At 42.5% G+C, this 21,438-nt stretch overlaps 1 protein-coding gene across 9 annotated transcripts in view; it reads left to right on the top strand.

Moving 5' to 3' along the window:
• Positions 1-15,270, top strand: part of TDRD5 (tudor domain containing 5) — a 70,445-nt gene extending 55,175 nt beyond the window's left edge. For 8 of the 9 annotated variants that reach the window (XM_084772340.1, XM_084772348.1, XM_084772345.1 and 5 more), the window contains exons 15-18: positions 3,098-3,280; positions 3,600-3,743; positions 8,307-8,517; positions 13,013-15,270. In XM_084772340.1, coding sequence (XP_084628466.1) covers positions 3,098-3,280; positions 3,600-3,743; positions 8,307-8,517; positions 13,013-13,290 — 816 coding nt within the window. In that variant the 3' untranslated portion in view covers positions 13,291-15,270. The remainder of the gene's footprint in view (positions 1-3,097; positions 3,281-3,599; positions 3,744-8,306; positions 8,518-13,012) is intronic. The other variant, XM_084772341.1, reaches the window with a different exon arrangement.
• Positions 15,271-21,438: the final 6,168 nt, after the last annotated feature.

Below are 21,438 nucleotides of genomic sequence, written 5' to 3' on the forward strand. Positions count from 1 at the left end.
GGTATTGGTGATGGCTCTACTATCTTTACGTTCTTTAAACTTCTGACAAAGAGCTATTTTGTTCATTTTTTGCTCCAGCACACTAGCCTCAGGGTGATGGAGCCCTGGACATCTAGCTCTTGCTGGGGTGAGTCAGGCATTTATAGGTGTCCAGTTAGACTGAGACAAGGAAATAACCCCTGAAGCACAAAACCTTAAAGGGAAATAGCTATGTGATCATAACCATGGCTAAGAATTTTTGTGCTTGGTACACATATGGCACAAAGGCATTGCAGAAATACATGGAGGGTATCGTGAATACTGATCAGAGAAATTGCCTTTTTTTTTTTTTTCATTTTTTCAAGACAGGTTCTTTCTGTGTTAGCCTTGGCTGTCCTGGACTTACTTTGTAGACCAGGCTGGCCTTGAACTCACAGCAGTCCACCTGCCTCTGCCTCCCGAGTACAGAAATTACATTTTAAACATAAAGTATCATTGTTTACATTTCTGTTCTCATTCATATATTGTGAGCTTTCAGGTGAACCAGTGTTCCCCCTTTTATTTGCTATGACAATAATTTTTGTGGAATAAGTAGGTAAAAAATTAGGTATTATAAAAGAGTAGTTTGGAGTGGAGGGATAGCTCAGTGGGTAAGAGCACTGGTTGCTTTTGCAGAGGACCTGAGTTTGGTTCCTAGCACCCACATAGTAACTCACCAGTTTGTGTCTGTTGCCCTCTTCTGGCCCTGGATACCAGATATGCATGTAGTACATAACATTGCATGTGGTACATAACATGCATACATGCAGGCAAAACACTGATATGCATAAGCTTTTGAAGTAGTTAAGTACTTTGAATCAGGACAATAGATGCTTTGAGGGCATTAGAAAGACTTAACTTTGGAGAAAAAAAAAGCAAAATAAAACCTTGAGTTGTGGGGTTTCTTATTGTTCAGCCACCTGGGTATTCAGTGGCCCTGGCTGCGGCTCCACTGATGACAAAACTTGACACTAGAGTCTAGCATCACCCCTGGCGCTGCCTTTTCAGGCATACAGAATGTAAGAGTTACAGGGTCACAGAGGCTTTCGCTGGTCTCAAAGGAGAGCAGGCAGGTGGCAGAGTCCCTGTGAGAAGCTCTTAAAGGTGCAGGGTGTTAGCCTGAGTGAGGCCAAAGTCGTAGTGGAAACCCAGGAAGTTAGAGATGGCAGGAACATGGGGTATCTGCAGAGGAAAGCTATAGGCACCATAGGCTGCAGCTAGACAGGGAGTGGGTCGTCAGAGCCCTTTGCCACCCCCTGCGCCCTGTGTACAGAAATTACTGTTTGCCCTGCTGGGTTTTGCTGGTTTTGGTCCAGCCTTTTTATGATATTCTCCTGTTCCTCAGTTGGAATAGAGGCTTTACCTCTGTGCTATCATAAAGTTCATTATTTTTTGTTTGGTTTTTGCTTTTGAGACAGGATCTGACTAAATGCCTCTGGCTGGCCTGGAACTCAGAGAGATCTGCCCTCCTCTGGCTCCCAGGGTCCACCGCTAAGATTTTTCTTAGGTTTTTTGAGGAGACTTTTGGCTTGTAGTTTTGAGCAACACGAGAACCATTAAGGCTTTGGGACTCCTGAAGGCAGGCTAGGGGTGGTTTTCCACGACATAGACATGAGACTTAAGAGATGTGGGTGTAAAATGTCCCTCAAAGGCCAAAGGTTTGTTTGTGCTAAAGGTTTGTTTGCTCGAGTGTCGTATTGTTGTAATGTAGTAGAAATCTCAGGATACAGGCTTCTTGCTTTCCCTGCCTCTTTTCTTCGACCATGCGTGAAGAGTCTACTCTGTTACATGCTCTCACTGCCCTGATAACCTGTCCTGTCTCCACAGGTCCATTGACGGTGCACTGAGACTCTGAAGCCAGAAGTCAAAATAAACTTCTCTTCCCTTTGAAATGTTTCTTTTAGAAATTGAGTGGTGGGAAACTGACTAATGCAAAAATCAAAAGACAAAAACATTTCATTTCTCCTTTTTTATTCCACGTTGTTTTACTTCCAAAAATACCTCCAGAAGATGCTCTGGTCTCCAGTAGATGGAAGAAAGTAGTTGCCTGCGCCCCTGGAGTACGCTAGGGTACTGGAGATGCTATTGCTCCTTACACTGACTTTCATTCCCCTTTACTGTCTGACCTCGGAGAACTTTGTTTTTGATGTTTTACTTGTTACTTTAAAAGCTCCTGAACTTTTATGTTACACACACACATACACACACACATCACATGTATGTATGTATGTATGTATGTATGTATCTGGTTGCTTCCCAGTTTTTCCCACTGTACACTCAGAAGTCTGTGATAAGTTATGACATCTGCTTTCCTACACCCAGAAGGTGGCATCTTCTCCTCTCCTAACCTCTTTATCATGTACATATCTCAAATGTCTTTATTCCTGTAGCATTTCAGAGTTGGGAAAATGCCCCGGCCCACCGGGGTTCGACTAATGCTCGGGAGGAGAGCATCTGTATGGAGACAGAACACTAGACACAAAGAAGGGGGCAAGTCTGCATTCTGATCAAACCCCGTTTATTGAGAATTTTTACAGAGTTTATATAGGCACAGAGGCATGGGTATTTGCGTAAGCAAGGGTTGCTATGGATACCTAACTCTGGGATGCTCCAGCAGGTAGGTATCTACCTTTACAGCTGCTAATTGCAGGAGACAAATTCCAGGAAAGTCATGAAGGATCTGGTTAGTCAGGAAAAAGCGCCCGGAACTGCTGCTCGCAGGCAGCTGGCCCTTAATCTGATCTTATCAGTAGTCCCACCGGAAAAAGAGTAGCTCGGGGGTCTGGAATGACCAGCCCCCACAATAGACCACAACAGGTGTCTAACTGCTGACCTACGACAAGTTCAGCTGGTTTCTGGTGAATGGCAGACTTCTGGAGAAATAGGAACCTAGGTTCTGACAAGAAAGCTGAACATTGGCCATGTAGCCTGTCCTCAACAGGAAAATAGTAATAAATTGTGTACTAAACTTGTGTCTTGTCTTGGGGTTAGGAAAAAAATAATGCATTTCAATTTTAAAATGTGTTTATGTTGGGTAATAAAAATTAAAAGTACTTCTTTGTCTTATGATATATTCCAGGATGAGATCCCTTCAGGAATGCCGTGCCTGGAGTCAGTGGCCATAGGCGGTGATGTTTGGGATGAGAACTGGCTGCCTCTGCAGGCTAAAGTGGGGAAGGGAGGGGGTCCTGCCTCCCGTCTGCTTACCTCAAGCCTTGTTGGGAAGAAACAGTATCAGACACATGGAGAAATGACACAAAAGGTTAGATTCTTGATATAACAAACAGCAAATCATAAAAATGGAAATCTAGTAGACTAGGCTTCTAGAAAGTTGTACATACTGGAATTCAAAGGAATTTGTCAGGCTATAGTTCAAAAGAATACATGATTTTTAAAAAAGTAGGTAAATACAAAATCTAGCTAGGAGAGTGGTATAAATACCACAGTGCTGTATTTATTGACAGAAAACCAGCCCATCTTTCTGTTGGTTAAAACTCCTTGCTTCCTTGCCACCAGCTTATCTTGCTTTGAGATCTTGTGTCACTGTGTCTTGATTTACTGTTCCACTCTTTTCTTTATAGGACTGGTGTTTTTCTGCATCTAAAGATATATGGGATGATTCATGGCAGACCTTAGGCCTTACAAATGACATGAAAGGAGGAAGTCAAACACCAGAAGGGCCCATTGCTCAAGGAAAAAATGCTGGCATTACCGGAATTGGCAAGGTAAAAATCTAATTAGCATTATTATAATGAAGTGGATGATTAATTTTCATTCTCAGAAATTGTGCCTCATGTATGCCCTTCTGCGTCATCTGATGGAGACAGCCACCACAGACACACCGTAGGCCCATCCAACCCAAGCAGCTCTCTCTCCAGTTAAGGCTGTCGTCGTCTTAGAAGATTCTAGGCTGTGCCAATTGACAGAGCTGACTAGGACAGCTTAGCTCACACTTGTCTTCCTTCTTATTCCTCTTTGGCTTTTACTCCTTAAGGCCTTTGATGTAAATTGAAAGCCTGGTGAGTTTCTTTTCCCTTGGCGAGCCTCGGACTCAATCCTCTGCCAGCTGCAGTTCTCTGCGGGGTTTCATAGACTCTCTCTGTGACTTTGCAATAGGACGGGGCAGAAAACTAGAGAGAGCTGTGAGCTGGATGTTGGGCTGTTCTAGTCACTGTCCCTGAGTGTGACTGTCAAGGCCTCGGTGTATTGTCAGACTCAGATCTGACCTCTGATTAGCCTGTAAGACTGCAGCTTCTGTTTGGACCTCAGCCCCAGGCCTGAATAGATGCTTTAGTTTAAATGCTGAGGTGACTACGGGACCTGCTTTGTTTTCTGAAAATGCACCTGACTGCCTGTTCCCCAGGACTTTCCAATATTGTAAAATCTAATTTGTCCAATATTTACAATGCAGTGAAGTTGAGGGGCACTGTGACTAGAATTGGAAGCTTTACTAACATTTTTATAGCTTATATCTTCACATCAAAGAATCGAGATTTGTTCAACCAGCTATATCTGATTCTCCTGGGGCTTTTAGTAACCATACTTTGTTTTATATTTAATAATTAAAGCAATGATAGGCACCAATGTTATGTTTAAAAAATAACACAGTAAGGTCTAAGGTGATAAAACATAAGAAGGTTCCAGGCAGCAGATATTATGTTATACGGAGTTTATTAAATGAGCATGGGGGAGAAGGAAAAGAGGGGAGCGTTCCTCAGAGGGGGGGGGACAGTGTAGAGAGAGGGGTAGAGGGTGTGAGCCACGTGGAGGTTTGTCCTTTTATATGGCCCTGGGCAGGGCCACACCCCTCCCGTGGTAGGTAGGCAGTGACATCACAGGTAGGCAGACTGAAGCAGAATACTAACACTCTGGGCCTTTTCAATTAATGACAGTTAATTTCCCCAGGGCTTGTCTGTAAGGAGTTGTGAACTTCATGGTTATAAGGAGCCCCATCTCTGGAGTCAAATAGCTGAGCTTAGCTTTTGGGATTTATTGTCTCTATGATCTCTTTACCAGCAGGATAAAAGATAACATTGTTAACAGTGAGTAAGCACTTACTGTTTTGGATTCAAGAATCCATAATGCCAGCTCAAACACCAGCCCCAGATTGATGGATGTTTATTTGAAACACTGAACAAAAACTGACTGGTCAGGGACATAATCTGGGCTCAAGAGCCAGATTATGACACCAATCTGTTTTTTTTTTTTTTTTTTTTTTTTGGTTTTTGGTTTTTTGAAACCCTACACAGGGTCTCTCTGTGTTAGCCTTGGCTGTCCTGGACTCGATTTGTAGACCAGGCTGGCCTCGAACTCACAGCAGTCCACCTGCCTCTGCCTCCCAAGTGCTGGGATTAAAGGCATGCGCCACCACCACCTGGCTAAGGCAGGCTTTTTATAAGAAAAACTGTAACCAGGTGGGAAGCAAGGAGAAGGGCAGCATTATATCATTTTGACCAGTTAAACACAAGAAGAATAGATTTTGTTTGGAGCACAATGTATCCAGGTGGCCAGACAAAGCATTTTAAGCTGACTGGGTGGGATTTAGGGTAGGGGAGCTCTTGGGACCTTTCCAGCTCTCTGGGAGTAAGGAGCGTAGCAGGATGTTGGGGCCTTAGCTCTAATAGAGCATCATTTATCTTTAACCCAAGCAGAACATGCATTTATCATCTGTTGTTTTACTGTAAGCATCAAACATTGAATCTTCCTGGTTTCAGGCACATAGGGCCTGAGAGCTTGAACTTAATTTCACCTTGTAATCCAAATGGCTCCTGGTATGCTAAGAGTGTTAGCTGGGGTTAACAGAGGAGCCACAGTTACACTAGGAACTAAAGGAGGCCTCAGTGGAGGGGCTGTGGAGTTTAAGCAGGTTACAACACATACTAGCTACTGCCGCTGTTGTAAGCACTTCATGTACGTCCCTGCCAATTCATTTGACCTTTTTTGTTTGTTTTCGAGACAGGGTTTTCCTATGTAGCCTTGACTGTCCTGGACTTTGTAGACCAGGCTAGCCTCAAATTCACAGAGATCCACCTGCCTCTGCCTCCCTGAGTGCTGGGATTAAAGGCATGCACCACCATGCCTGGCTTTTGGTTAATCTTTTTTTAAAAGAAGTACTGTTATCACCATTTTAAATGAGGAGGTATAGACATAGATTACATTGCCAAAGGTTATCCTAAGTATTTGTGTTAGTCGCTGTTTTGATGCTGTGATGAGACACTATGACCAAGACAGTTCTACAGTTGCAGAGGGTTAGTGCACACAGGCGCCACACAGGCAGCCGTGGTAGGGAGAAGTCGCAGATTAGCCTGATTTGGAGGCAGAGAAAGACGAGCCTCTTCTAACAAGGCCGCACCTTCTAATTCTTCCCCAACGGCTCCTCAGCTGGAGAGCAAGCAAGCAAATCTATGACCCTCTGAGGCCTTCCACTTCCAGCCCCCAAGGTAGTGAGGTTATTCCATAAGGCTGTGTTTGGCATATGGTGAGCACACATTAGTTCATAAAAGTAGAGATAATGGTAGTAGCAGTAGCAATAAATAAATGCACAGGCTGGGGACCATGTATACTGGGGGAAAGTCTTAATTTTAAATTTGTTTTTAAAGGACTGACAATTTGAAGATAGGCCTGAATACTGAAGAGAGGCGTCTCTGAAGTGTTTCTGAAGTAGGGCCTCAGTAGGATTCTGTAAAGTCAGACCTGTAATTTAGACGTCCTATTGAGGTCACTTACAAAACTCCAAAGAAAGTCATGACTAATGTCTTACATTGGAGGGTAGACACTAAGAATAACTATCAGGGGCTGGAGAGATGGCTCAGCAGTTAAGAGCACTGACTGCTCTTCCGGAGGACCTGGGTTCATATCCCAGCACCCACATGGCAGCTCACAACTGTCTATAACTCCAAGATCTGACACTCTCACACAGACATACATTTAGGCAAAACACCAGTACCTATTTTAAAAAAATAAATATCAGCCCACTCTTGTGGACAAGGTGGATGAGAGAAAAATTAGATGCAGAAATTTGCCTCCTGGATCAACATCAACTTAAGGGCTGTCTGCAGCCAGAGGAACAGCACTCTGGGAATTGCATGTGGTGTTTTTCTCTCGAGCAGAAGGAACAATGCTCTGTTGTTGGGAATTGCATATGGGTGTTTTTTCCCCCTTGAAGTATCATGTCTTCGGGGTGTGGTCTCTGGCATGGCAGCATTCAGATGTTGGAAACTAGTATGATGTAATTGACCTAACTACATCCTAATTGGGGACATTACTCTCTCAGATTGCATGTACGTGCAATGTGACCAACTTTTTATTAATCTTACCGCTCTAGTAGAGCCTTCCAGAGGTCTTATACTTGTGTCTACTGAAAGAAAAATTTCCCTACTAGGAGGAGGAACCACAGCATGTATGAAGTTGACCCCAGGTTTTAGAACACAGTAAGCTTAGGGTAGAGTCAAAAGCCTGTTGTTTTCTCCTCTAAAACTGTCAGTGTAAGGTCGTCCAGGGCTCCAGTGTCCTGTCCCGCCTGTGCCGGCCAGGAACCCTGCCTCCTATTCTAGGATGTATGCATGGCAAATTCTGGCAAGGCTCAAACTGTTGACAAGAAAGCATGCAGGAAAGGGGCTCACCTTCTTTTCCTCTGCTGAGTGCTAATTTAGTGCTTGATTTCTTACCTGGCTTCAGCTACATTTGATGTTTTGACCTCTTGTTCCTTTTTGAATCACCATCTTTCTTGGGAATTTGTGATATTATTCTTTTTCCCCCTGATATCTAGCATAATTTCTCAGCTGTCTGTCTGAGGGGTTCTGCGTTATCCTTTTACTCTGTGCCAAGGTTTTCATTTGTCTTAGGCAGATAATCTAACGAATATGTAATAGTTCTATGTCTCACATTTTGAGAAACTGCCAGACTGTTTTCCATAGTGGCTGCATCTTCTTCCATTTCTACCAGCAACTTGTGTGCTTCAGTTTGTCCACATTCAGGGTAACCACGTTGGTGTTATTAACATCACAGAAGATAAAGATCCTGACCTGTCGTATGCTGTGTGCACTTCAACACTGGGTACACGGCAGAAGGAGGGTGTGACTCTGCTGTGTGATAGCACTCACACCATATTTGTTCTTAAGAATAAAGATTTCTTAAGATGAGTTTTGAAATCTCATTAAAATACAGACAAGCTTGCCTTCTCCAGAGTTTTACTTTTTAATTGTGATTGAATAAGTAAGCACAAAGGGTTTAATTCCTGTGCTGGCAGTCGCCTTTCATGCCTTCGCTCGGTTTCTCCTGTTCTGCAGCAACCGGACTTACAGTATCCTTTGGATTCGTCCACACTGCCCAAACTGGAAGAGTTCTACATCTCTCTCATCAAGTCACAGCAGTCAGTAGAAGGGGGCCTGTCTGACCCGGCCAGCATTCAGACTCAACCTCAGCACAGCCGAGTGTCTTCAACAGCGCCAGGTTCAACTCCTGCAGTGGTTGACTCTCCAGAAAACCACTCTGGCTCTGGTAGGTTTGTGTGTCGTTGTGCATGCTCAGTCAACAAGCAGGACCTTTGCCATTTGGCTGAACCTGTCATCTCTTTGAAAGATGGCTAGTGCTGTCATTCGCTCCACGTTTTCATCTCAGCTTTGAGCTTGGGTCTCCTTACCTTTGCCACTTTCTTGCTTGCAGCTTTGGCAGGGTCTTTACATTTATATAAAGTTTCAAGTACATGGTTCCTTGAGTTTTGGCAAATGTATTCAGTCATGATATTTCCATCATCCTGAAGTTTCCTTTTGCGCCTTTGCAGTCCTTTACATCAGCTTGTCACTGTGCCTTTTCTAGAATTATATAGCATGTAGTTTTCATACCTGGCTTCTTTCCTTTTTCATCATTTTGCAGTGTTTTTTTCAGTTGGCTATTTATTTAGATGTGATTTTTAGGGCATATGTTCACTATATGCATAGCTTTTTAAACTGTCAAAATGTGTTCCAAAGTGGATGTATTATTCACGCGCCATAAACAAGGTATGGAATTTGTGAGTACCCCACATCCGGGCCCCCAGATGTTATATTAAGTGTTTGGTTTTTTTAACTTTGGCTATCTAGTGGCACATGAAAGGCTATGATAACTATCATTTGGATCTTTTGTTTCCCATATTAGCCATCTTTTCTGTGCCTATTTGTCACTATACCCTCTTTAAATTGTTACACAAGTAAAATCCTATAATAGTACGTTTTCATCCCAGCGTAGTATATGCTATATGCCCATAAACCATTCTTATTTTTCTTTTATAGTCAGTTTTTAAAGAAATTTAAAAATAAGAAAGCCTTTTATTTGTATTTGCTTACATATTTATTGTTTCCAGTGCCCTTTATTTCAAAGTTTAAATGAGGGCTCCCAGACTAGAGAATAGGGCTAGAGAGGGGTTGGGCGGTAGTTTGTACAGCATTCACTAGGCCCTTGAGTTTAGTCCCTGGCATCCCCCAAATACATGTATTTCATTTTTTTGAGCATATGACCTATGCAAGACCTGTACAAAAACAGTTGTGAACAAAGGTTAAATGAAACTGTGAAGCACAGAGCTGAAAGCATTTAAATACTGAAGTTAGTTTCCTTTCGGTCGCACACGCACTAGGCCTCTGGATGCCCTGACTCACTGATGGCTCTTCACTCGGCCTCGCCCTCTGTGGGTAGCATCTGCCCTGTGTCCCAGTGTGACTTTGATCTCGGGTGATCTGTTCTTTATCTCCACATTTCTGTTTGTAGTCTTTGTTTTTCAGTTGTTTCCCATCATGATTACATTTTTCTTTCTTCTTAACTATCTAGAGTCCCAGCACCCACTTGGATGTATTTTCTCTTGAGATTCTTTCTGAAACTTACCATCTGTGTGCTCTCTTGGTATGTTTGTTATTTTCTCCTGATTCTAAGTCAGACTCTACATCCTTGGATCCCGGACATTGAACTGTATGTTGCCTGGATTCCTTCCTTCTGTCTTTCTTAGGCATGGGAGGTGGTAATTGCACTTCTCAACATTGGCTTCACACACCTCTAGATTGTTCCCTCAGGAGCCACTGCCCTTCAGCACAGTTGCCAGCAGATTCCTGCTCTGTGCTGCGGCTGTCTGTTTAGCCACATGCCCCTCCTTTCATGTATTTGTGTCTTTTTCTCTCTAGTGGGCATGGCTTACAATTTTATGGTCAAAGTATTACTTTTTAGAACACACTGTCAAATCTTCTGTGGCAAAACTTATCACATGAACCAGAAATAACATATCATGTGTGTTGTGCTTAGCATACAAAGATAAAAGGGATTGTATGATTAGAGGGAAAAAAGTTATTGAAATTGATGTTTTGAAGATAGCAGTGCTCCTCTATCAAGCGTGTGCAGTGGTCAGACTGTTGGAAGCAGACCAGCTACACTGCTGAGCAGAGTCACATTCACCTGAATTTTGTAAAGCAGGATTCGTTGGTTCGTTTTTTTTTTAAGACAGAGTCAGCCTTGCTCTATGGCCCATACTGGACTGAACCATGCTATATAGTTGAGACTTGTCTGGAAATTACTAACCTCATTACTCTCCTAAGTGCTGAGATTACAGGTGTGTGCCTAGGATGCTCCATGAAAGCAAGGCTTTGTGGAAGAAATCCAAGTTAGTCACTCTGCCCCAGAACATGGCTGTGCTTCCCTTAAAACAAGATGCTACCTTGCGTAGCACTGGCCTAGGAATCAGCTTCTTAAATCTGTGAGTGTGTAAAAATGTATGGTAGTAAAAGGCTTTAAACACACAACCGACAAAACGCAACTCAAACCTTTTTAAGATTTATTTATGTACTTCATGTATATGGGTGTTTTGTCTGCACACCAGAAGAGGGCATTAATCCCATGGGATGAGCTGCCCTGAGGGTGCTAGTAATTTAACTCAGGACCCCTGGACGAGCAGCCACAGTGCTCTTAACCACTGAGCCATTTCTCCAGCCCCTCAATTCAAACTGTTAATGAGTGCAGGGTGCTTGTGGTACACGAGCACACGCTGCCTCACAGTGCTTTGCTTCAGCCTTTGTCCTGTACACTTAAGACAAGCATCTTGCGCTGTGCATGCCAACACACCGTGCGACAAGTGCTTTCTAGAACACCCTGGCTCAGCCTTGAGATGAGGGTGTTAGGAATTTCAGTGTTTTATTGTGCAAAGTTTTCTGCTCTTATAGAAACATAATGGTTTACCAAAAAGGTAGTGGCTAGGAGCAGGATGTAGCTCAATTAGTAGAATCCTCACCTAGTGTGCACAAAACCCTGGCTTCAACCTCAAGTACTTCTTTTTTTTAATATTTTTTCTTTTTTTACATATACATTTGTATTATTACACATATATACAATAAACTATATACAGCAAGAAGAACCATGAAACAATCAGGAATTACATAAATATTACATTCATAGTGTTTTGGCTATTTTTATTTAGCAAACGTGGAGAAAACATATTTCCTATCTTGAAGAGTCTAAAATTCTGAATGTAAATCAATATCTATCATATTTTGTCATTATCAACTTAAAACATCTATCTAGACCTAAAAAATCTTAATCCCTAAGCAGTTAAGCTTAATTATAAAACTAATCTGATTTTCAATCCCATCAGAGACTTGAGAAGGAATAAAAATTAATTACCTGAGTAAACAGGAAGTGCAGGTTAGCAGCTTCCAAAGTGAAAAAATTAACAGAGACAGTTTGCTGCCTGAACAGTCACCCAAAACTCTGTAACATTGGAGCATTGTCTTCAGCCTTCTGTCCCAGGATATCTGACTGACATATTTGTGAAGCAGGAACTAACTTCAGCACGTGGAGATGGGGCAGGAGGATCAAGGGTTCTACAGAGTGAGTTCCAGGGGGTGGAGCGTACCATGCGATAACCCTGTATTCAAACAAACAGAAAACAATACAGCATAATGGTTTAATAGTTCAATTATAGAAAACAAAGACTTTACTTACTATTTGTCAATTGTCCTTCCTTAACATCTAAGAGGATTGCAATGCCTTCAAATGTTTGAATTATTGTGAGTTTCATTTTTTTTAATTGAATGAATTTTGCCTTTAGGATTAGGGTAGAATTTCCAACAACTTTTGAAATGGTTCTAAAACATTGATGTCATTTTGTAATACATTTTGGCAAAAGTGTTCTCAGCATTGGTAATAAAATTAAAATACTGATAACTGAAAAACATTGAATATGTCTGTCTTCATAGTATCAGATACTTAGCCAAGATTCAATCCTTTGTGTAAAAAATAATGGCATCCCTCATACTAGTATGCGAATTTGATTGTCTTTAATAATTGTAAAATTACATGTGTGCCAAAGATGTTTTAAGAATAAATGTATGATTTATCAGTAAACATTTGGTTTATATACCTATTTTATATACTAGGCTCCTATAAAACTTTCTCAGGCAAAAAAGGGGTCTCCAGGGGGAGGAATTAGCACTGGTCTAACACACCCATTTCAGACTGTCTCCTCTCGCATCCTTGGTCACTAGAAACTCTGGAGAGTGAGAGCTGCAGCATCTCATCCTGTTGACGCGGTTATCTTTGCATACATAAGTCAGCACAGAAGGTGCTTGATAGCAGGCAGGCTTTTACAGCGTTGTCCTGACTGCATTGGCGTGGAGTTAGACCACTTGGCTATAAAGGGTGCCTATAGAGCCTCATTTGCTCTGAGCTTATGCGCTCTTCACTGAGATTTGAACTTCATCCAGTTTATCTTCTGACACTCCTAAACTATCTTCCTTTCCTGACTCAGGTGTTTCCCCCTCTCTTGGTCCTCAGCCTGACAGTATTTATTTTATGCCAATCAGGATTCAGATTCATTTCTTCCCTATCCCTGGTTGTTTTCTGAGTAGAGCCCTCTGACTGGTGATTGTCCTGAGTCAAAAAAAAAAAAAAAAAAAAAAAAAAAGGCTGTAGCACATGTTGGTAAAGAACTAGCCTGGGAGAACAGGCTTGAAAAGACTCTTTTGTTTTTTCTCTTTTGTAGTGGAAAGCGCTCCAGGGAGCCTAAAGAATGAAGATTCTAGTAGGCATGCTGCCTCGGTGCTCAAGGACAAGCGCCAAGGAGCCCTAGACCAGCTTTCTTTCATGTTGTCCCCCCAGCAGCAGGTGACCCAGAAGCTCTACATTCCTCGAAGCACAGCCACGGCTGTCTTGGGAGCTGCTGCGCGGCTAGCCACCTCCAGGAGCCTCCTGCACTGGTACCCCAGTGTGAGAGGATGGAAGCTTGAGGGACAGAAGGCAGAGAAAAATGAAGTGAAGTAGCTTTGGGTAGTGATAGGTGGGTCTTTCTCTATGACCATATGCTAGCTTTGTTTTGCTAACCACTTTGATGTGTGAGTATTGATATTTTGTGTTCATTTTTATTTTGGTTCATGATTTTGCTTCATTTTGAATAATTTGGTTCACCTTTGTTTTAATGAAGTAGTTTAAAGGTATTTGTGTATATGTTTCTGTAAGTTTCTCTTGTACATATGACTGATAAATGAAAGTTGAAAAACCAATGTTTTGTGATCGATATTTAGCAAGACAAAAAGATGTTCACATCCCTGTCACACAATGGCCTCTCCAGGCCTCTAGGTGGGGATTCGCCTGCTGCAGGACTGGCTGCAGCGTCTGACTCAGCTGCCAGATCCGGCCAGGTTCCTCTGCTTGCCAGCCCCTCTGTGAAGTACGGTTGCATACACTTTCCATTGTGTTTAAACCCAGGACATCCCTAGGGCCTTCTCATTTCACAGGTTCTAACTTGATGGAACAAAGGAAGAACCTTGGCTGAGGAAATGTGGCGCCTGGGAAGACTGGGTTTTCTGGAGCCATAGAGCTTAAGTGATGCCTATGTCCTGTAGCTTCCAGCTCAGTGCCTTTCCAGAGCAAAAACTTGCAGGTCCCTTTTATGTGCTTTAAATTATTTGTGCCAGAAGACACAGTTACACTTCCAGTAGATGAGTCCAAAAGAGTGATTTTGACGGCCAAAGAAAACTTTTGAAATTGATAGGCAGTGGGAGGCAGCTCACAAAGACGTTACGCGTAGATAGCCTACGACGAGCCAGTTGCACAGCCATCGTATCTGAAAAGGGGTCATAAGAAATGGGAAACTGGGCTGGAGAGATGATTCAGAGGTTAAGAGTATTGGCCGCTCTTCCAAAGGACCTCAGTTCAATTCCCAGCAACCACATGGTGGCTCACAGCCATCTATAATGGGATTTGGTGCCCCCTTCTGGCAAGAAAGTATACATGCAGGCAAAACCTTGTTAATATAATGAATAAATAAATCTTAAAAAGAAAAAAAAAAAAAAGAAAAGAAAGAAATGGGAAACTAACAGCCCCCCCCCAGAGAATTCTTTCTAGAACTGTCTCTTAACTTTTGTGTTTTCTAACATTTTATCTCTTTTTAGACTTAAGCTCCAATATAGAGCCATGAGTGGCATTGACGATATTATTCATAATTAGGTATCAACCCCAATGCACTGAAAATAATTCATTTCCTACATCTTCCTTGGATCCTGACAACTTTTATGTATCAGTCGAATGCATAACAGTGTCAATAAGTCTGTCCAGTACTTTGACTCAGCATCGTTCCTAACAGGTGTCATTTGTCGCAGTGACTCACCAATCGGCTGACAAGGTTCTCATGCTGTTGGCTTACCTGAAGTTCTTCAAGCACTGGCTGCTGTTTTAACCATGTACACAGAAAACACGAAGTGTTCAGTTAAGGAGCTCTGTGATATTTAGTAACAGAAGTAGCGTGTCCCCTTTTCCATGTGAAACTGAATTCTTGGTCTTACATCCTATTTGCCTTGGATCCTTTCCCAGTCTAGTGTGGTGGTGCCTGCCTATAATCCCAGTCCTTAGGAGGCCAAAGCAGGACACTCACTGAGAGTTCAAAACCAGCCTGGGCTACATAGTGAGCTCAAGGCAAGCCTAGACTACATAGTGAGACCTTGTCTTCCGACAACAACAAAATCTATTGGATATCATCTTGCTTTCTGTTAAAATAAATGGATAAAAGTAAAACTGATTGCTTCTTAATTATCTCTGTTTTCTTGGTTACATAATAGACAGTGGGATCAAAGAAGAAGGATTAGCTTAATCTTTGGAGCATGTAATAGCATTTTCTTTAAATATTTACGGGGTTCAGGCTTGCTTTGTCAAAAATGTCTAGATGCTTATGTTTTTGTGTTGAGGGATGAACTATTGACTTGAATGTGTGACCCAGATACTTAGTGGAGTAAAATAAAGAGTTTATATAGTTAGAAAGTAGATTGGCCTTGTTGGCTAAACTGCTCGTCCTCGTTTTTGGCAAGACCTTTGCAAGCCTTTGTTGTATTATCATCTTATTCCATGAACCTGGAAATTCGCTTGCTGTTGGGACACTTAAGCTCCTGGCAGCTAGCTGCTCTTCAAAGACTAGACTTTTATTTATGGCACTGTGTCAAGCCCCTGTGAAGCAGCAGCCAGCCTTAAGATTCCCCTTCGATGCCATCCCACAAGCCAGCAAGCTAATCTGTGAGTTGCCGCTCAGTATTCTTCCTTTGCTCCACACTCAGGTCCTGCAGTGCAGCTCTGCCTAGAATAGATTGTTTCCAGGTGGTTTGCAAATTCTAAAACTTTTCCTTCATCTGTCATCCTAGTGAGCCATAAGTAGGAGCCAAAAACTGGATTCTACTCATTTCTTGCTATAACAAATTACTCCATAACAAGGTCTTTTTTTTTTCTTCCTACAGTGTGGTCTCTGATGGAAGCTCTCGTATGATGCTGTGTGTATGAAATCAGTCGACTAAGCTTGTGTATGCCATTTCAGACACTAACAGGCAAAGAGTAGCCAGTGGAGTATTAACTGCTCCCTAGGATACCTTCTTCCCCGTGCCTGCCTGACAGATACAAATGGGCCAGAGTCGGAAGTAGAAAACTGGGCACAGGGTGTAGCTGAGTGTGGAACACTTGCCTGGTGTGGCAGGGCCCTGTTCCCTGTCCCAGGCACTGCAGATGAGTACAGAGATCCGTGGTGGTGTTGTTACAGAGTAGGAAGGTTGAGGGTGTGGCATCCTCTTCCAGGCCACTGTGGTCCAAGGATAGGCTGAACTGGGAGGCCTGTGCCCAGCTGCAAAAGCCAAACCAAAAAAACAAAACAAAACAAAAAACAAAAAAAACCAACACTGTTTTCAAACAAAGAAAAACAAAACCTCAAACAGACATGCTGGAAATAGGGTGCAAGTTTTACCGATAAGGCTAGATCAAGCAATCAAAGACAAGATTGAAATACTACATTCAGATAGCAGTAAAGGGGGAAAAAGCATAATCAAAGATTTGAAAAACTCTATGAAATGACAGCTGATGAAAGGACAAACAGAATGTGGCATATGTCCTGACTGGATCATATGGGTGGCATGTTGGAGTGTGTTTGAGAGCTAAGAGCATTTTATATTGCATATTTTAGACAATGGGGTATCTGTTTCTGAACTGTACTTTGCAGAAACCTTTTCAGCAGCAACTGATGTGGGTCTTCCTTCCAAGTACTTGAGGCTCAGAAGTGTCTCCAGCAAACCTGCTCATCACTAGCTGTTACTGTTACTTAGAACTGGACACTGGTCACCTCTCTGGTGCTTGAGAGGTGAGCTGATGCAGCTTCCTGACCATTTAGTAACTTCCCCCCTCTTCAGACTGGGCTTGTGTCCTGCTGTGGGGGGTGGTTCTAGCCCCTCCTCTTTGGGGTTCTGCACTCACTCTGCTACTCTTTCCTTATCACTAATAAGGCTCTAGATTCTAGGCAACCTTGTTGCCAGCACTGGGTCAGAGGCTTTCAGTGTCCCTGTGAGGCTTGGATCCAAGTCCACCACCCTGACTTGCCTATTGCTTAGGATGCTAGGTTCTCCTCAATAGCTACATGAGGCACACAGACACAGCTGTTTGCACTCCATCTCACCTCAGGGTAGCAGATCAACAGAATCACACCTACTCCTATGACATTCTGGGGGATCTTGTACTTCTATTCCAAAGTGGCGAGGCCCCTCTCCAGTTCATCTGTTAATACATCCAGACTCAGATGAATAACATACTCTTGATACACAGAGACTAGCCCCTGGCTCAAGGTCACCACTGACTACCTTACATGGGATGAAGCCCTCAAAGAAAATAATTACAATAGCTATCAACCAAGCTTCTGAGATCCAGCAAAGCTATCTTTTAAAATTGACAGAATGGGGCTGGAAATATGGATCAGTGTTTAAATGCGCTTTCTGCTCTTGCCCCAAGTGGAAGCACCCAACTGCCTATAAATCCAGTTCCAGGGATCGAGGACTCTAACTGCCCCCCCAAGCATCCTGAGCAAAAGTGTTGCTTGTATACAAACACACAAGTCTTTTTAAGAGATACAAGCATCCTGAGCAAAAGTGTTGCCTGTATACAAACACATAAGTCTTTTTAAAAGATAGACATTTTTAATGTGTGTTTCTGTACATGGGTATGAGCATATGAGTTAAGATCTCCAAGGAGGCAGATCTCCTGGATCTGGAGTTGTAGGTAGTTGTGGGTCACCCGATGTAGATACTAAAGGATGAGCTTGGGTCCTCTGGAAGGGCTGTATGAGCTTGTGACCACTGAGACATTTCTTCAGACAATAAATACATATTTTTTTTAATTGATAGAGAAATAAGTACACTTCCAACCAAGGGAAAATGGAGGCAGCTCATGACCACATCTGTGCTGCAGAAGATGCTTAAAGGGATACTGTACACAGAAGAATGACAAGCACAGCGAAGAACAGTGTTCATGAGGGGACCAGGTGAACAAAGGAAAGTTGGGAAGCAGTCCATCATGCCCAATGCAGTAAAGCAGAAAACCCTCAATACTAATGGGGGAGAAAGAAAAGAGCAGACAATAATCCAACAAAAAATAACAAACATCCCAATAATAACCTTAAATGTAAATGAACTCAACTTACCAATAAAAATAAGATGACTAGAGCTGGCTTTATTACAAAACAATATTCAGTTGCCTTTGTTGCAAGAAACACACTTCCCTGGCAAGGACACTCACAGTCTAAGAATGTGCTAGGAAGCAACCTATCAAACACCTATCAAACAAGTGGAAGGTCAAAACAAGCTGGCTTAGCTACTCTGAAGCCTGATAGGACAAAATCAGAAAATATAAAAAGAGCCACTATATGTTAATAAAGGTAATGATTCATCAAAAATCATCAATCCAGGCGAAGAAACTGGCAATAGGCCATAGGGACTAGGGGAGAACCTAATGCTATTTTCTGTTCAATGGACAATGTTAAAACAATTCCTGATGACTGAGAGCCATACCCACAGAACAATGCCTCTCTCAGCAGAGAACCTTCTTGCAGCAGATAGCTGTTAAAACAGAGACCTTCAACTAGTCAACGTGCAGAGTAAGACTACAGAGTGCTAGCCCTAAATTGGACGCACGTATCACACCCCTCCTATAAAGCTCAGGGATCTTCCAGAAATAGGAGACGGAGATAGTCTAAGAGCCAGAGATGAATGAGAACTTCAAGGAAACAGCACTTTCCCAGTACAGCAGAGGAGTTGCACTTATGAACCCACAGCAGTGACAACAAACACAAGACTTGCACAAGTTCAAGCCAGACAAGAGTCCTGGCAGAGCCACTAGGGTCAGGGAGGGGACAGTGGGCATGAAATCCCATCAGTAGTTTAAGAGCTTTGGGCAGTTAATAGCTGCTGGGATGCTGGTTGGTTAACTACTCTCTAAGGCAGTTCCTGCTCCCCAAGAGCAGCTGAGTAACACAAGCTATATTCAGTGGGAGATGGAATTGGAGGGTAGGGAAGTGAGATCGATATGGGAGGAGATTAAGGGAGGGAGGATGTGATAGTTTTGGCAGTCAACTTGACTACATCCGGACTTAACTGAAACCCCAAGCAGCTGAGCACACCTGTGAGGGTTTTTGTTTTTGTTTTCTCTCGACTGGATTGTTTTGAGGTGGGAAGGCCCATCCTAACTCTGGGCCACACCTTCCTGTGGCAGCCAAAATAAAGGACATGGAAGAAAGAAGCTGTCACTGGCAGGCACACAGGACCTGCTGCTGAGGCACTCCTTCACCGGCATTAGCGCCTACTTCTTTGGGATTCCATGTGCACTGAAGACCAGCTGAGACACCCAGCCTCCTGCACTGAACAGTTTCTGGATTCCTGGACTCTCGGGAGACAGCCATAGTTGGACTCGTTGAAGGCCACAGCTATCAATTCTTGAAGCGAACACGGGGCTGCTGTCATAGTGGCTGCAGTTGGCTTTCCCTCTGAACCTAAGTCCAAATGATGGCAATCCACCAGGAGGACTTACATAAAATAAACAAAAACAGTGGCTGAAGTGGGAAAAAAATTGCAAGCTGGAAGACATACTTTCCAAGAGAAAGTCAACACACAGCAAAGGTACATAAATTATGAAACAGCGTTTCACTGTGATACTCCTACAAACTGACAGCTCCTCAGAGCCAGAAAACCAAGATGATGAAATCATGGAAATACTAGAAAAAGACTCCAGAGTCCTACTTTTTAGAAGGATCGGTGACCAAATAAAAATGTTATATAAGCAAGGAAATTAATTCAAGACCCGGACAAGGAAGTTACTAAATAAACTTAAGATATATATATAACAGGACCCAGACCCTACCACAACTGCCTCCAATATGCAAGTACCATTCCGGCTATAAAACAGAGTACATACACAGCACGACATGCCCAAGCTAAAAACAAAAGCCTAATTCATCAAAATCCATACTCTGGGTTGTCTCTAAATGTACTAACCTTGCTTTCTAGCTTCTGTGGTTCCACTTCTAGCTAACTGTTTTTGTTAACCAAAGTATGTCAGCCTGGAACATGGTTTTTGTGCTTGAAAGTTCACCCTGAGTAAGGCTAGGAACTACACTGGATCCCAAACACTCAGTGTTGTCTCCTGCTGCCTAATAGAAACTTTCTGTTGGCTTAAAGCCGTGCCCGAGAGGTCGTCTGTGGCAAATCCCCTACAACAAGGACCTGGACAAGAAAGTTACCAAAGCAAATTAAATAACAAGTTAGAGAAAAAAAATTGAAACATGGAAGAAAAAAATCCATGCAAGAAAACTGAAAAAAAAATCAGGAAATCTGGAAATAAAAGAAATAAAAGCCACACCAAAAAGCAAAAACAGCAGAGAAGACTAAGCAAAATACTAGGTTTCAAGGATGAAGAACGAAGTCACAGCAACAATACATATATGGATGTCCATAAAAAAGAACATCAATGAGCAAATCTGCCAAGAAGTCTGAAATTCATTCAGGAGAGCAACCTTAAAAATCTACAGGGTAAGAGAATCAAGTAGAAATGAGAGCAGAAACCCTGAGACACTGCCAAGACCACCAGAAGAGAAATGATTACAGCTGTAAGTACACACATTAAAAACAAACAAAACACCTCAAATAAATAACCTAATGGTGCACCCAAGTCTCTATAAAAACAAGAAGTCCCCAAAACCAAATGTAACAGATGACAGGAAATAATAACGATCAAAGCAGAAATTAAAGTTTAAAGGAACAATATACAGAACCAAAGAGTTGCTTCTATGAAAAGATTAGCAATCTAATTTCTAGCCCCTAGCTAAACCAACCATAATTTTTTTAAATTGATAAAACTGAAGGTGAAAAGAGAGTTGTTGTAGTGGAATCTACTATAACACACTCCAGTGATACCAGCTATGTGGAAAAGCAGGCAGAAAGACTGTAAGAGTGAGAGGGGAGGAATGAAACCAAGGAAACAGTCTTCTAGACATGACGTGACTGACGCACTCTTGAACTCGCGGAGACTGTGGCAGTGTGCACGGACCTGCACAGGTTGAAGTCAGATGGCGCCTCAGTGGAGCCCCCATCTCTCTAAATAACAGCCACTTGGAAAGGAAAGATAAGATTGTTTAAGGTTGGTTTACTGCTGGTCTAATTGCTTAAGGATGATTTACTGCCAGTCTGGAAATCTCTTGTTTTATGATTAACTCATGACCCTGACTAAGTTTGCCCACACTTTTTCAGTTTGAATGCTCCAATCATGTTAAAGATTGCCTAACCCCCTTGGGATTCCCTGAAATGTCTTCAAAAGAGCCTGTGAGCTCACCTCAGGGTGGCTATTCTGTCTAAGTGGTGACTCCAGCATGCTGGATTTCTGCAGAATAAATGTTTTTTGTTGCTTGCATACTGTTTGAGTCTGGGGTCTTTTCTTCAGCACACTCAGGACCCTAACAAGAACAAAGATAATAAATGGAATTAAGGGAGTGGAGACCTCTGGACAAGGACCCACTCAGCTAGGCTTCCATTTTGTGAAAAGTACTTAAAGTTTAGGTCCAGGTGTGGTGGTAATACCTTTAATTCCAGCACTCAGGAGACAGAGGCAGGCAGATCTCTGAGTTCA

This window comes from Acomys minous (genome assembly GCF_964271855.1).
Source record: "Acomys minous genome assembly, chromosome: 1".
Lineage (NCBI taxonomy): Eukaryota > Metazoa > Chordata > Mammalia > Rodentia > Muridae > Acomys > Acomys minous.